The sequence below is a fragment of the Dama dama genome, chromosome 14, assembly GCF_033118175.1.
Source record: "Dama dama isolate Ldn47 chromosome 14, ASM3311817v1, whole genome shotgun sequence".
In the NCBI taxonomy this organism is placed as follows: domain Eukaryota; kingdom Metazoa; phylum Chordata; class Mammalia; order Artiodactyla; family Cervidae; genus Dama; species Dama dama.
The window spans coordinates 17834388-17848543 of NC_083694.1; the positions used below are offsets into that span (position 1 = coordinate 17834388).

The window sequence follows — 14156 nt, forward strand, 5'->3', positions numbered from 1 at the left end:
CTTTGTTTCCCTTTAGAGTTGGTATTCACCAGGAGTGTTTGAAATCCAGGAAATGTTTGATAACTTTTTCTGGATGAGAATTATGCAAGTATATATATCGATTAAAAATTCATAAAGCTGTATCCCTTAATATTTATGTATTATGTTGCATGAATGTTTTTGCCTTTACTAAAATATAAGAGAATATTTTTTAATTTCTATAATGCAAAGTTATGACTATCTAAAAGCTAGAAAAAAGATGTGTAACATAATATTATTAACATTAATGAGCCTTTACAAATAATATTTTCCAGAGTATAAATATGAATATACAATATCAATAAGGAATTCACAAATGACATGCAAATTATCCAGGCATATGTGGAAGGCTACTTAATCTCACTAATGGCAAAATAATTCTAAGGCAGGATCCAAAAATATTTTTCGGTGAGAGGAATGGCAAAATGGAGAAAAAAAAAAAGGAGTATTTGTCAGGTTAGTTAGTGTTTAAGACAAATACTTACTTATATTTTTAAATAAGGTTGTAGATTTTCACAACCTTATGAGGTAATCTGTTGTTATGCTTTAGGGTCATCATTCCCATATGTATTAAAATATAAAATGACCATTTCAACCTATCTAACGTCTATTGATTTAGGTTAGCAAAATAATTATAATTAACAACAGCACTGCATACTAATATAGTTTAGTATACACAAGGCACAGTTATCCATTCATTCATTCAACAAATATGGAACAACTACTCAGTACCAGATGCTGGAAAAACAGTAGTGTTTTCTATGAGATAGCCTCATTTGATCCTTACCATGAAACTGTAGTATCATCACCATCATGATTTTAAATTCAAGATAACTATAGTTTACAGACATAAAGTTATTTCAGGTCACATGGCTAGTAAGCAGAGAGATGGGACTTGAAAACTGACACCAAAGTAAAACGTCTTAAGAAACTTCACAGACAATTGCTAAATGCATATATATGTGTATGCATAATATATATAGAAACAAATATATATATATATTTAGTGTTTTCGATCAGATAACTGCTAATAATTTTGAAATAGTAGAATTAATCTAAATGTTCATTAACAGGCTTGTGTTTAAAAAGTTTCGGTTACAGCTATACAACTGTACACAATGCAGTGATTTTAAATGAGAAGGCATATTAACATGTTTCTCATAACATTTGGAGGGGAAGTATTTATTTTTATAGGGCTCAGAGAAAGCATATGTATGATAATTTCATTTTTGGAAAATTAATATATTTATAACCATATCTCTAGCTATATGTACAAAAATGGTGGAAGGTTATAACAAAATTAACTATCTCTATCTATAAAGGTCAAAAAAAGGAAAAGTCTTCCTATTTTGTAGAGTTCAATGTTGTTTAGTTTTTCTTATAATGATCATATACTGTTTAATAATATAAAGCAATTAATATTCCCATTTTTAAGTATAGGCAATTTTGTAGACCAATGTGCTAGTTACTGCAAGAGAATTCTAAATTCAGCTTCTGTTCTTTTCAGGATATGACACTATCTTCTTAAAACTATATGGCCTATTTTCAGGGTGGAAAGGTATGAACACTATCAATCTAGTTTATTCCATGTTGACTATTACTTTCCAGTTTCTATCTAACATTCTAAGTTCTACTTTAACAACAGTCATACGATAAAATCAAAACCATAAAAAGGAGGAAGAAAATATAGCTTAAGAAGAAATACAGATGGCCAATAAGTACACGAAAAGGTGCTCAAATCTCTAATTTTTAGAGAAATGAAAATCAAAACTACAATGAGTTACCACCTCATGCCAGTCAGAATGGCCACCAATTAAAAAAAATCTATAAATAGCAAACGCTGAAGAGGGTGTGGAGAAGAGGGCACCCTCCAACACTGTTGTTGTGAGTGGAAATTGTGCAGCCACTGTGGAAACACTTTCCCTTTTCACTTCCATGCATTGGAAAAGGAAATGGAAACCCACTCCAGTGTTCTGGCCTAGAGAATCCCAGGGACGGGGGAGCCTGGTGGGCTGCCATCTATGGGGTCGCACAGAGTTGAACATGACCTAAGCGACTTACCAGCAGCAGCAGAAAATCAAAACCAAAATTACCATATGACTGAGCAATCCCCCTCCTGGTCATATATCCAGACAAAATACAATTCAGAAAGATATATGCACCCCAATGTTCATAGCAGCATTATTCACAACAGCCAACACACGGAAACAAACTAAATGTCCATCAGCAGATGAATGGTTAAAGAAGATGTGGTACATGTATACAAGGGAATACTACTCCACCGTATAAAAGGGTAAAATAATGTCACTTGCAGCAACATCGATGCAACTAGATCATCTGAAGTAAGTCAGAGAAAGACAAATGCCATAAAATATCACTTATACGTGGAATCTAAAATATAACACAGATGAACCTATCTATGAAACAGAAACAAAATCAGAAACACAGAGAACAGACTGCTAGTCGCCAAGGGGGAGGGGAGCAGGAGAGAGGTAGATTGGGAATCCAGGGTTAGCAGCTGCAAAGTGGTATATACAGAATGGATAAAGGAGAAAATTCTACTGTATAGCAAAGGGAAATATATTCAATATCCTATGATAACCATAATGGAAAAAATATGAAAAAGAATGAATATATAAATATATGTAACCGAGTCACTCTGCTGTAGAACAGAAATTAATACAACACTGTAACTCAACTTTACTTCGATAAAATAAAATTTAAAAATATAGTGTATTAAATATTGTTCTTACCTTGAAAAAATAATGATAAAGACATTTTAAAGATTCTCTGATATAGTGGGTTAAATAATGGCCTTCAACAAATAAGACTACCTGCAATTGTGACTTTATTTGGAAAAAGAGTCTTTGCAGATGTAATTAAGGATGTCGAGATGAGAAAATACTGGATTAGGCTGGGACCTAAATCTGATCACAAGTGTCTTTAAAAGAGACAAGAAGGGGAGAAGGCCAGGTGAAGATGGAGGCAAAGACTGAAGTTATGTATTGATAGCTACAAGCCAAGGAACGCTAAGTATTGCTAGAAGCCACCAGAAAGAGAGGCATGGAATGAACTCCACCTTAGAACTTCCAGAAGAAGCCAACACTGAACCCTTGATTTCAGACTTCTACCCTCCAGAATCATGGGGGGATGAAATCTGCTTTATTAAACTGTCACCCAATTGGTGCTAATGTATTACAGTAGCCCTAGGAAACAAATACACCTGGGTATTTTAAAATATTTTTGACACATTTTTCAAGGAATGATGTAATTAAATAAAACAAATAATTTTCTGAAATTTAAACTTACCATTTAAGCTCTGTCCTATTTGCATAGTACCAGAGGCAAAATCTGTAATTGAACCACTTAGAGTTCTTGCATCAAAAGCTGCATTATCCTTTTCCAAACCATTGATGAAGAAACTGATTTTTGTCTGATGTACCTGTAAGAAATTATCAAATTATTTTAATTGCATAACCTTTTATTTTATAATAACTGCCTTTAGCAGGCTTTCTCGAGTTAATTTCCCACTTCTCCACTTCCTTCAGTTGGAAAGACTGGGAATTTATTTTAATGGTCCAATGATATATCTTGTGTTTGTATATCTAGACATAAACCTATAGATAATAATTCTGTGCTGGGTCATATATACCAGGGTATTCACACGTATGCATAACTGTTTGTCCCATATATTTCACAGTTCTGTCTTCCACGCCTTCATAAAGTTGCTCTGGAGACACTGCTTCTTTAGCGACTAGTTAATTTTGTTACAGTCATATTTGGAAATAAACAGAAATGAATGCAAAAGGCAAAAACATTCAAAAAAACCAGATACACTAGAAGTGTATTACATGTGAACATAATTCAATTTAGGTTGCTAACACAAAGATTCCTTATAAACTTTTATTTTCTTAGGTGTTGGTATCCAGTTGGTAATTTTCACCTGCACTTCTCCATACAGAATAACAAAAATCTGCTGATCATAGTCTAGGCTAATTAATCAGGTACCCTAACAACCCTCTACACCAGAGGTCAATAAACTTCTTCTGCAAACAGATAAATATTTTTTATTTGTATGCCAAATGATTTGATTTTGTGGTCTAAATGGTACAGGTCACAACTGTTCAACTCTGCTCTAATAGGAAAGCAGCCACAAACAATACATATATGAATGGGCACAAATGTCTTCCAGCAAAACTTTTATAAAACTAGATGGCCAGCCAGGTTTGTATCATGAGCTATAATTTTACTACCCCTGGATGATATCATAAAAAGTTACTCAGATTGATTCATTGAGAGAAATGTAATATCTTATAGTTGAAGGTTAGATGCTAACATCTTAAATAAAAGTATCAAATGTAGCATTCAAAATGAAATTATATTCAAACAGCCTTGCAAAAATTAATGAAAATAAACAACCACCCTCCAATATTTTTAAATCATGTGAGTAACTGCCTTAGGAACTCTTTTCAAAGTTCCCATCTTAAAAAAAAAAAATTACACACACACACACACTTGGCAATTATAAAAATTTCTTGGCAATATCAATATATCAGTTCTTCAAAAACTTATTCAGTTTGGCTTTTTTCCTCTCTATCCAACCTGCTCTCAGTTAAAACCATATTTTTTCCTAAATGCATCGACCCTGTGTTCCATTTGACTTAATTATAAAACAAAGCTTTAACATAAAGACCAAAAATCACACACTAGCTCCTCACGGACCTGGATATACACCCTTCTGCTGTTTTTTTTTTTTTTTACATGCCATTTTTTACAGCCTGTTACTGTCATGTGGTGTTTGACTGTTATCATTATAAAAGATACAGGCTTTTCTACTTTGTTATTTGTAGCATTATCTCATGTTTTACAACATCTCTGTGCAACATGCAGGCACATGAAATATAACTCATGGAAAGTTCTCGAAGGTATTAATGCATAAAAAAGAATGTGGTTCCATCTCTACTGTCTTTACCCAGCCAAAAGCTGATGAACAGCCAATTTTCCTTTATCACATTAGCGCAGCCATGAGGGAAACACATTTGTTCTAGTCAGCTCCACTAAAGATACTATTACCAATCTAACATATACATGTTTTATATCAGCAGTATTCTCAGAGCATGAGAGAGCCAACAATATATTAACACTAGCATGACAGTTTATTTAAGAAAAGAAAATTGTCTCTGTAGAGGGACAGAAGTTAGAAATGTATGGCTAAAGCTCAGTGTCACTGGTCTAATAAAGGTAATAATTCTTTGGCTTTCTTTATAGCAGGTAACACTCTTGTGACAGTTCTGTCATATCATTCAAATAAAAATGTTGTCTTTTACAAGTTTAAGTGCACCTTTATTTTGAGTCAGATAGAAAGCATGCTTTTGATTTTCTGTGTTCACTGTATTATATCTATAGTCAAGAGTTCAGGACCTTCTTTTTTTCTTTTTTTATCAACTCATCACATATTTACTTAGTAGAAGCATTCAGTGTCACTTGCAGTGAATTCCAGAAGAATGTTTTCACTTTGTTGGTACTTAAAAAATGATTAATGATGATCCCAAGTCACTCTTGCCTGTTGTTGCCTCTCCCCCACCCACCACCACCAACTACCTTTCTATAAATAAGATTAAATCCTCTTTGGTGTTCTGTATCACGTTTTATATTCCAAGATTCTCTAAACTACTTTGCAATTCAGGTCTGGGGCCCCATCACACTGAAACTGTGACCATGATGGTGGCTCTTTGCCATAGCTCATCCTGATGAGCCCCTTGCCAGTTATTTAAGGGAATAGGAATATATACGATGGAATTTCTGATCTGTAAAAAGAAAGCCTTCTGCTCAAGTGAAATTCCTCTCTATCTTTCTCCACCTCTCTGAGGATTAGAGGAGTTTGGACATGTTTATTGGTGTGGCTTGAAGGAATGAATTGGCAGAACCAGTAGCAGCTGTAGAAAAGCTTTGCGCCCTCACAAGATGCCCAAAGACATTTCAGAAAGAAGATACAAGGGGGCATGTCATTCTCAAGCCTTCATTCTCTCAGGCCTTCAAATTTTACTTTATTGATTTTTTTTTGGAGGGGGTCAAATTTGTGTCTCTGTGATAGGCTGTACTCATTGCTTTGAGCTCCAGAGAATATTATATTAGACTCAAAAAAAAAAAAAAAAAAAAAAAGAGGTAGAATTCCTCACCAGTCTCATGCCTGATTAGAGAGGAGCATAATTCAAAATTCTAGAAATTCATACAACTGTTGAGAGGCTACCAAGGGAAAAAATACAACCAGCGCCCCCCGCCCCCCTCTCCCCCGGAATTATCAACAATCTCTTGTTTCACTGAAATGCCAGATTTCTGTTGCTTTTCTACTTAGGCTGGCTGCTACTGGCTACCACCACCACCACCAACAGCAACACAAAAACAAAATAATGCTGATTCTCCTGGGTAAAAATTAGGCAGAGTCCCTATGCTGACTCCCTCATTAGAAAAATAATTTTGCAGTTTTCCTGTTGCCTATATCCTCCTAATTTTAATTTACTTCAGCACAGCACGAACCCAGAATCTACAGTGGCCCTGTAAGTTACACCAAAAAAATAAATAAAATCACAATCATTTCCTCTAGGAGTTTGTATGTATGAAAGCAGAGTGTTTTTAGTATACTAAAAGTATGTGAATCACTATAAAAGATGACAGGTGTTATTCACTTAAGTACTGAAGCTTATTGTCTTTTTCAGGGAGTTGCTTCAAAAAGTTGTGCCTTAATCCATAAATGTGTGGTGTAGAACCTATTTTTGGACCTTCTTTGTGGGACCTGTCTTCCTAGAACTGACTTATGAGCCTCCCAAGAATATAAGTTTCATTAATTTGATGGACCTCATTTTAAAACAAAACCATTTTAAACATTTTGAATAACATCTCTCTCATAGATTTAATACAAATGGTTTGGCAACAGATCTCAAATTCAGATTCACTCTCAGAAGATGAGGATGGGTGATACAAATATAAAGAACATCATCTTGAATGCTAAAGATTTCAAACAAAAAAAGAAAACTGCTTTTCCCTACAGATAAGAATCTGAAGGGAAAACTTTATGAAGGAAAAAGTGTTTGGACTTTCTGAAATAGAAATTGTCCTGAAATAGAATTTCTATTTCTAGGTTAAAGGATTTGCATAAAAGATTCAACTATTCCATCTATAATTTTTAAGCATAAGGAAGACAGTTTATTCTGAAAACTTCATAAGGTTATTTTAAAATATCACATGTATGTTTCATCCTCTACCTGAAAGCATGTGGAATGCCACTCTGCTTACCATTCTAAACTAAAGGTCTTCTGAGGTTTTCCCTCTCTCGTTCCATCTGCTTTTGTTTCCAACTGGTCACCAAGAGTCAACTTCACCTAAATGGTGAGATTTCCTCACTGTCTGTAAGTCACACAATGCTTAATTCTATTTCCATGTTATATTTAAGCTATTTCCATATGGTAATAAACTTGCTACTGCTTTTCATTTACTTAAATTCTTAGTATTTCCAAAACATATATATCTCAAGTCCTAAATCCTATAGGGATCCTTTATTGACTCCTTCAGCATTATCAAAGTGTTCACATTTACTGGGAAGCTAGCATATTGAGCATTGTTCTAACGTTTTGTTTTATCTTTACAACAACCTGAGACAGATTTGGAATTATCCCCAAGTAATGAAATGGAATCACAGAGAATTAAATACAAAAAGGTTACATTTTTCTAAGTCACAGAGAGGAAGGACTGGTTCTAGAGGCTGTTTTAACCAATTTTAATTAGCTACACCCAGTTAGCATTTAGAAATAACCACCACTGAGTTTATCAGACCCACCCATTGAGTTACTTTGCTTTAACTCAACACAGTGATGATTCAGGTTTTATATCAATGCTTCCCATAATAAGAAGGGTAACAACCCGAATGAGCAATATAATCATTTGCCATTTTCCTGGCAGTGTTTTGAGTGCTTTACTTATAGTATCTTACCAGGCTCTCAGATCCCCCTCTTCCATGTTATTAGTATTACCCCCCAAATGAGGACTCAGATTCACCTGCTCCACTATTCTGATTCTGCAGACTTTGGGAAACCTTTCATCTTTGAACAGCTTTTACTATTATAAATGACTGAACTGGAAGATGTCTCTTTATAAATTCAATTCTTAGGTCCCAGCTCTAATTACTGAGACCACATGAAACAAATCCAATCCCTTTTCCACACAAGAGTTCACACATATTTTTCTCCCAAGTCTTCTTCAAGATAAATGTGTTTGGCTTCTGTGGTGTTCTAAATATGACATGGCTTTGGGTCTCTCTTTTAAAATATGGCTCCAGAAATACTACAATCTCTACATGTGGCCTCTCACCAAATTGAAATAAGATTATCACCTTAATGTAATCCAAACTTGCATGCTACATTTCTGGCAATGACATCATATAGCTAAAACTGATAAATTAAGTTGAGCTGACTGTTAAAGCATATCTACCCCATCCTGTACATATGCAGTTAGTTTTGTGAATCCAAGGACAGGAATTTATATTTATCCACAATATATTTCATCTTGTTAGATTCAGCCCATTGCTCCAGGCTGTCAAAATCTTTTTGGATGCTATGTCTCTCATCCAATGTATTTAACATCCTCCAAGATTCGTGTCATTTGCAAATTTGATGAGCATGCCCTACGTGCTGGGCAGAAGCTCAGTAAATACTAATTGACTGATTGACTAATAAATACTCCAAAAATAAAACCACCAACACAAACTACAGTGTTGCAATTCTAAGCAATAAAGAAAAGGCATCATTTTTAACAGATAAAATGTGTCATACAGGAATTCTTCACCTTTGCAGAGTGACCTTATTTACTAACATGGGTTTTTTATAGAATCATATAATTATGAATAAATACACAAATTAAATATTTTCTATGCTACATTTATCCAAACAATATGACAAAAAGAGTTGAGGTAATTATTTATGGAAAGTTTGTTTGTAGAAATTAATCACATGGGTTGCACACAAGTATTTGGAATGTATATGATTTCCCACTATTGGTTTGATTTACTGATAACTTCTTAAATCTTCCTTCTCTTTGACCATATGAAAGATGTTGCAGGGAAATGACTTCTGACACAACTATATTCTTCAAGATTTTCTGACTAGTTTTGTTTCTCTTTATTATCTCCCATGAGCTCACACATTTCAACATTCCTCTCCCTTGTCCCTTCTCCCTTCCTGCCTGCTCCATTCCATCCACAACACCCTCCCCAATAGAACTCTGTCTCTGACATAAAGACTTCTGTTTTTCCTGTATGAATAACTCGGACAAGCCAGACCCTGGAAGTGATTCATGCCTAAGTGACTACATTTACATCCTAAGCAGGGTACTTTGGGTTTATTACTCTCTCCATGACATCAATCAGGCTTCCCTGATGGCTCAGTGGGTAAAGAATCCACCTGCAATGGAGGAGACACAGGTTTGACCCCTCGGTTGTGAAGTTCCTCTAGAGGAGGAAGTGGCAACCCACTCTGGTATTCTTGCCTGAAAAATCCCACAGACATAGGATCCTGATGAGCTACAGACCATGGGGTCACAAGGAGTCAGACATGATTGAGCAACTAACCATGTATGCACGCCATGACACCTATTAAAGCTCTCTCTCCACATTCTGCAATCTCCTAGGAACAAACCTCCAGCTTAATCAATCTCTAGAAATTTAACATAGGAATGTAAGTAATTTTCTTTGTCCTATCTTGAGTGGATATAAAACTCCCACAGCCACTTCTTCCTAAACTATTACTCTATTTACTTTAAAAAGTAGCTATTAATTTATACACACACACAGTGGAAATATGTGCCAATGGTTTGATTTATTACTGATTTCATAGGGAATGGGGATAGAGTCAGACCGTTGTCTGTAGATACTATCTAGGAACATTTTATGCACAATTCCACATTTAAGAATGTTTTTGGTAGTGTGCACATGTTGCATAAAATAAATAGTAAGGAACCTACTATTAGTATATAGCACAGGGAACTATATTCAACATCTTGTAATAACCTACAATGGAAAAGAATCTAAATACATATATACATAGGTGTGTGTGTGTGTGTGTATATATATATATATATATATATATATATATAGAGAGAGAGAGAGAGAGAGATGTCTATACATATATATATGAATCACTGCTATACACTTGAAATTAACAAAACACTGCATGTTAACTATACTTCAATTTATAAAAATGGTTGAGAAAGAATGCTTTTGGTACACAGATGATCACAATATCCGACGCTCTTACTTGTCTCAATGTATCTTTAGTTCTTTTTCCTATTTTATCCATACAGAACAGATGACTTCTAAAAGATTATTAGAATTAGCTAAAAAGCACCTTAGTAACTTTTTCAACATTTCCTATCCCTAAATCTGGAAGTTGTTTTCATGCCTACAATTTCCTTTCCTTAAAAAGTCAAGTTCTTATCATGTCTTCCATGTCTAGGAAGAAAACTGTTCATCATACCCTTCATATAAAACCATAACTTTCTGCTATACAATAAGTCTTTGTTGGTTATCTATTTTAAATATAGCAGTGTCTACATGTCAGTTCCAAACACCCAATCTATGCCTTTCTCCATCCTTTCCCTGATAACTATAAGTTCTTTTTCTAAGTCCGTGGGTCTATTTATGTTTTGTAAGTAAGATTTGCATCATGCTTTAGATGCCACGTGTAAGTGATATCATATGGTATTTGTCTTTCTCTTTCTGACTTACTTCACTTAGTATGATAATTTCTAGGTCAATTCATGTTGTTGCAAATGGCATTAACTCATTCTTCTTTATGGCTGAGTAGTACTCCATTGTGTATATATGCCACATCTTTATTCATTCATCTGTCAATGGACATTAAGGTTGCTTTCATATCTTGGCTATTGTGAATAGTGCTGCTAAGAATATTGGCCTGCATGCATCTATTTGAATAAGAGTTTTCTGGATTTTTGCACAAATGTAGGATCACCAGATCATATGGGAGCTCTATTTTTAGTTTAAGGAACATCGTACTGTTTTCCATAATGTCTGCACCAATTTACATTCCCACCAACAATGTACGAGGATTCCTTTTCCTCCACATGCTCATCAGTTTTTATGATTTTTGACTTTTGGTGATGGCCATTCTGATTGGCCTAGTGATGTTCTCTACTTTCTTCAATTTGTGTCTGAATTTTGCAATAAGGAGTTCATAATCTGAGCCATAGCCAGCTCCCGATCTTGTTTTTGCTGACTGTATAGAGCTCCAAAGAATATAAATTTGATTTTGGTATTGACCACCTGGTGATGTCCATGTGTAGAGTCTTCTCTTGTGATGTTGGAAGAGGATGTTTGCTATGACCAGTGTGTTCTCTTGGCAAAACTCTGTTAGCCTTTGCCCTGCTTCATTTTGTACTCCAAGGCCAAACTTGCCTGTTACTCCAGGTATCTCTTGACTTCCTACTTTTGCATTCCAGTCCCCTTTGATGAAAAGGACATTTTTCTTTGATGTTAGTTCTATAAGGTCTTGTATGTCTTCAAAGAACCATTCAACTTCAGCTTCTTTGGCATTAGTGGTTGGGGTATAGACATGGATTACTGTGATACTGAATGGTTTGCCTTGAAAACGAACAGAGATCATTCTGTCATTTTTGAGATTGCACCCAAGTACTGCATTTTGGAATCTTTTGTTGACTATGAGGGCTACTCTATTTCTTCTAAGGGATTCTTGGCCACAGTAGCAGCTATAATGGTCATCTGAATTAAATTCACCCATTCAGGTCCATTTTAGTTCACTGATTCCTAAAATGTCAGAGTTCACTCCTGCCATCTCTGTTTGACCACTTCCAATTTACCTTGGTTCATGGACCTAACATTCCAGGTTCCTATGCAATATTGTTCTTTAGAACATTGGACTTTACTTCACCACCAGACACATCCACAACTGAGCACTGTTTATGCTTTGGCTCAGCCTCTTCATCTCTTCTGGACCTACTTCTTCACTTTTCTCCTGTAACATACTGAACACCTACTGACCTGAGGAGTTCATCTTTCAGTGTCGTATCTTTTTGCCTTTTCATACTGTTCATGGAGTTCTCAAGTCAAGAATAATGAAGTGGTTTGCCATTCCCTTCTCCAGTGGACCACGTTCTGTCAGAACTCTCTGCCATGACCCATTCATCTTGGGTGACCCTACACAGCATGACTCATGGTTTCAATGAGTTTGACAAGGCTGTAATCCATGTGATGTTTGGTTCGTTTCCTGTAATTGTGGCTTTCATTCTGTTTGCCTCTGAAAGATGAGGATAAGAGGCTTGTGGAAGCTTCCTGGTGGGATGGACTGGCTGCGGGGAAAACTGGGTCTTGCTCTGGTGGGCAGGCCAGGCTCATTAAATCTTTAATTCAATTTTCTGCTGATGGGTGTAGCTGTGTTCCCTCTCTGTAGCTTGGCCTGGGGCCAAACTATGGTAGGGGTCAGTTCAGTCAGTTCAGTTTAGTTACTCAGTCATGTCTGACTTTTTGCGATCCCATGGACTGCAGCACGCCAGGCTTCCCTGTCCTTCACCATCTCTCAGAGGTTACTCAAACTCACGTCCATCGATTCAGTGATGCCATCCAACCATCTCATCCTCTGTCATCCCCTTCTCCTCCCACCTTCAATCTTTCCCAGCATCAGGGTCTTTTCCAATGAGTCAGTTCTTTGCATCAGGTGGCCAAAGTGTTGGAGTTTCAGCTTCAGCATCAGTCCTTCCAATGAATATTCAGCAGAATATTCAAAGAGAGATAAGAAAATCTTCCTCAATGATCAATGAAAGAAATAGAGGAAAACAGTAGAATGGGAAAGACTAGAGATCTCTTCAAGAAAATAAGAGATTCCAAGGGAACATTTCATGCAAAGGTGGACACAATAAAGGACAGAAATGGTATGGACCTAACAGAAGCAGAAGATATTAAGAAGAGGTGGCAAGAACACAAAAGAACTAAAGATCTTCATGACCCACATAACCACAATGGTGTGATCACTCACCTAGAGCCAGACATCCCGGAATGTGAAGTCAAGTGGGCCTTAGGAAGCATGACTACAAACAAAGCTAGTGGAGGTGATGGATTTCCAATTGAGCTATTTCAAATCCTAAAAGATGATGCTGTGAAAGTGCTGCACTCAATATGCCAGCAAATCTGAAAACCTCAGCAGTGGCCACAGGACTGGAAAAGGTCAGTTTTCATTCCAATCCCAAAGAAAGTCCATGCCAAAGATTGCTCAAACTACCACACAATTGCACTCATCTCACACATTAGCAAAGTAATGCTCAAAATTCTCCAAGCCAGGCTTCAACATTATGTGAACTGTGAACTTCCAGATGTTCAAGCTGGATTTAGAAACAGCAGAGGAACCAGAGATCAAATTGCCAACATCCGATGGATCATCGAAAAAGCAAGAGGGTTCCAGAAAAACATCTACTTCTGCTTTATTGACTACGCCAAAGCCTTTGACTGTGTGGATCACAACAAACTATGGAAAATTCTTCAAGAGATGGGAACACCAGATCACCTGACCTGCTCCTGAGAAATCTGTATGTAGGTCAAGAAGTAACAGTTAGACCTGGACGTGAAACACCTGGTTTCAAATCAGGAAAGGAGCATGTCAGGGCTATATACTGTCACCCTGCTTATTTAACTTATATGCAGAGTATATCATGTGAAATGCCAGGCTGGGTAAAGCACAGTTAGAATCAAGATTGCTGGGAGAAATATCAATAACCTCAGATATGCAGATGACAATACCCTTATGGTATGGGTAATGACAGTAATGGTGACCTCCTTCAAAAGGACTTACGCCAGCACACTGTGGCTCCCAGAACTGTTTTAATCAATTAGATCTGATAGACAGAGTGCCTGAAGAACTATGGACAGAGGCTCGTGACATTGTACAGGAGGCGATGATCAAAACCTTTCCCAAGAAAAAGAAATGAAAAAAGACAACACTGGTTGTCTAAAAAGGCCTTACAAATAGCTGAGAAAAGAAGAGAAGAGAAAGGCAAAGAAGAGAAGGAAAGATATACCCATCTGAATGCAGAGTTCCAAAGAATAGCAAGGAGAAATAAGAAAG

The 14156-nt window shown here is 36.2% G+C and overlaps 1 protein-coding gene across 1 annotated transcript in view; it reads right to left on the minus strand.

Annotated features, from left to right (window-relative positions):
• Window positions 1–14156, minus strand: part of USH2A (usherin) — an 892942-nt gene that overhangs the window by 830732 nt on the left and 48054 nt on the right. The window contains exon 3 of the mRNA XM_061161192.1: window positions 3328–3460. Coding sequence (XP_061017175.1) covers window positions 3328–3460 — 133 coding nt within the window. The remainder of the gene's footprint in view (window positions 1–3327; window positions 3461–14156) is intronic.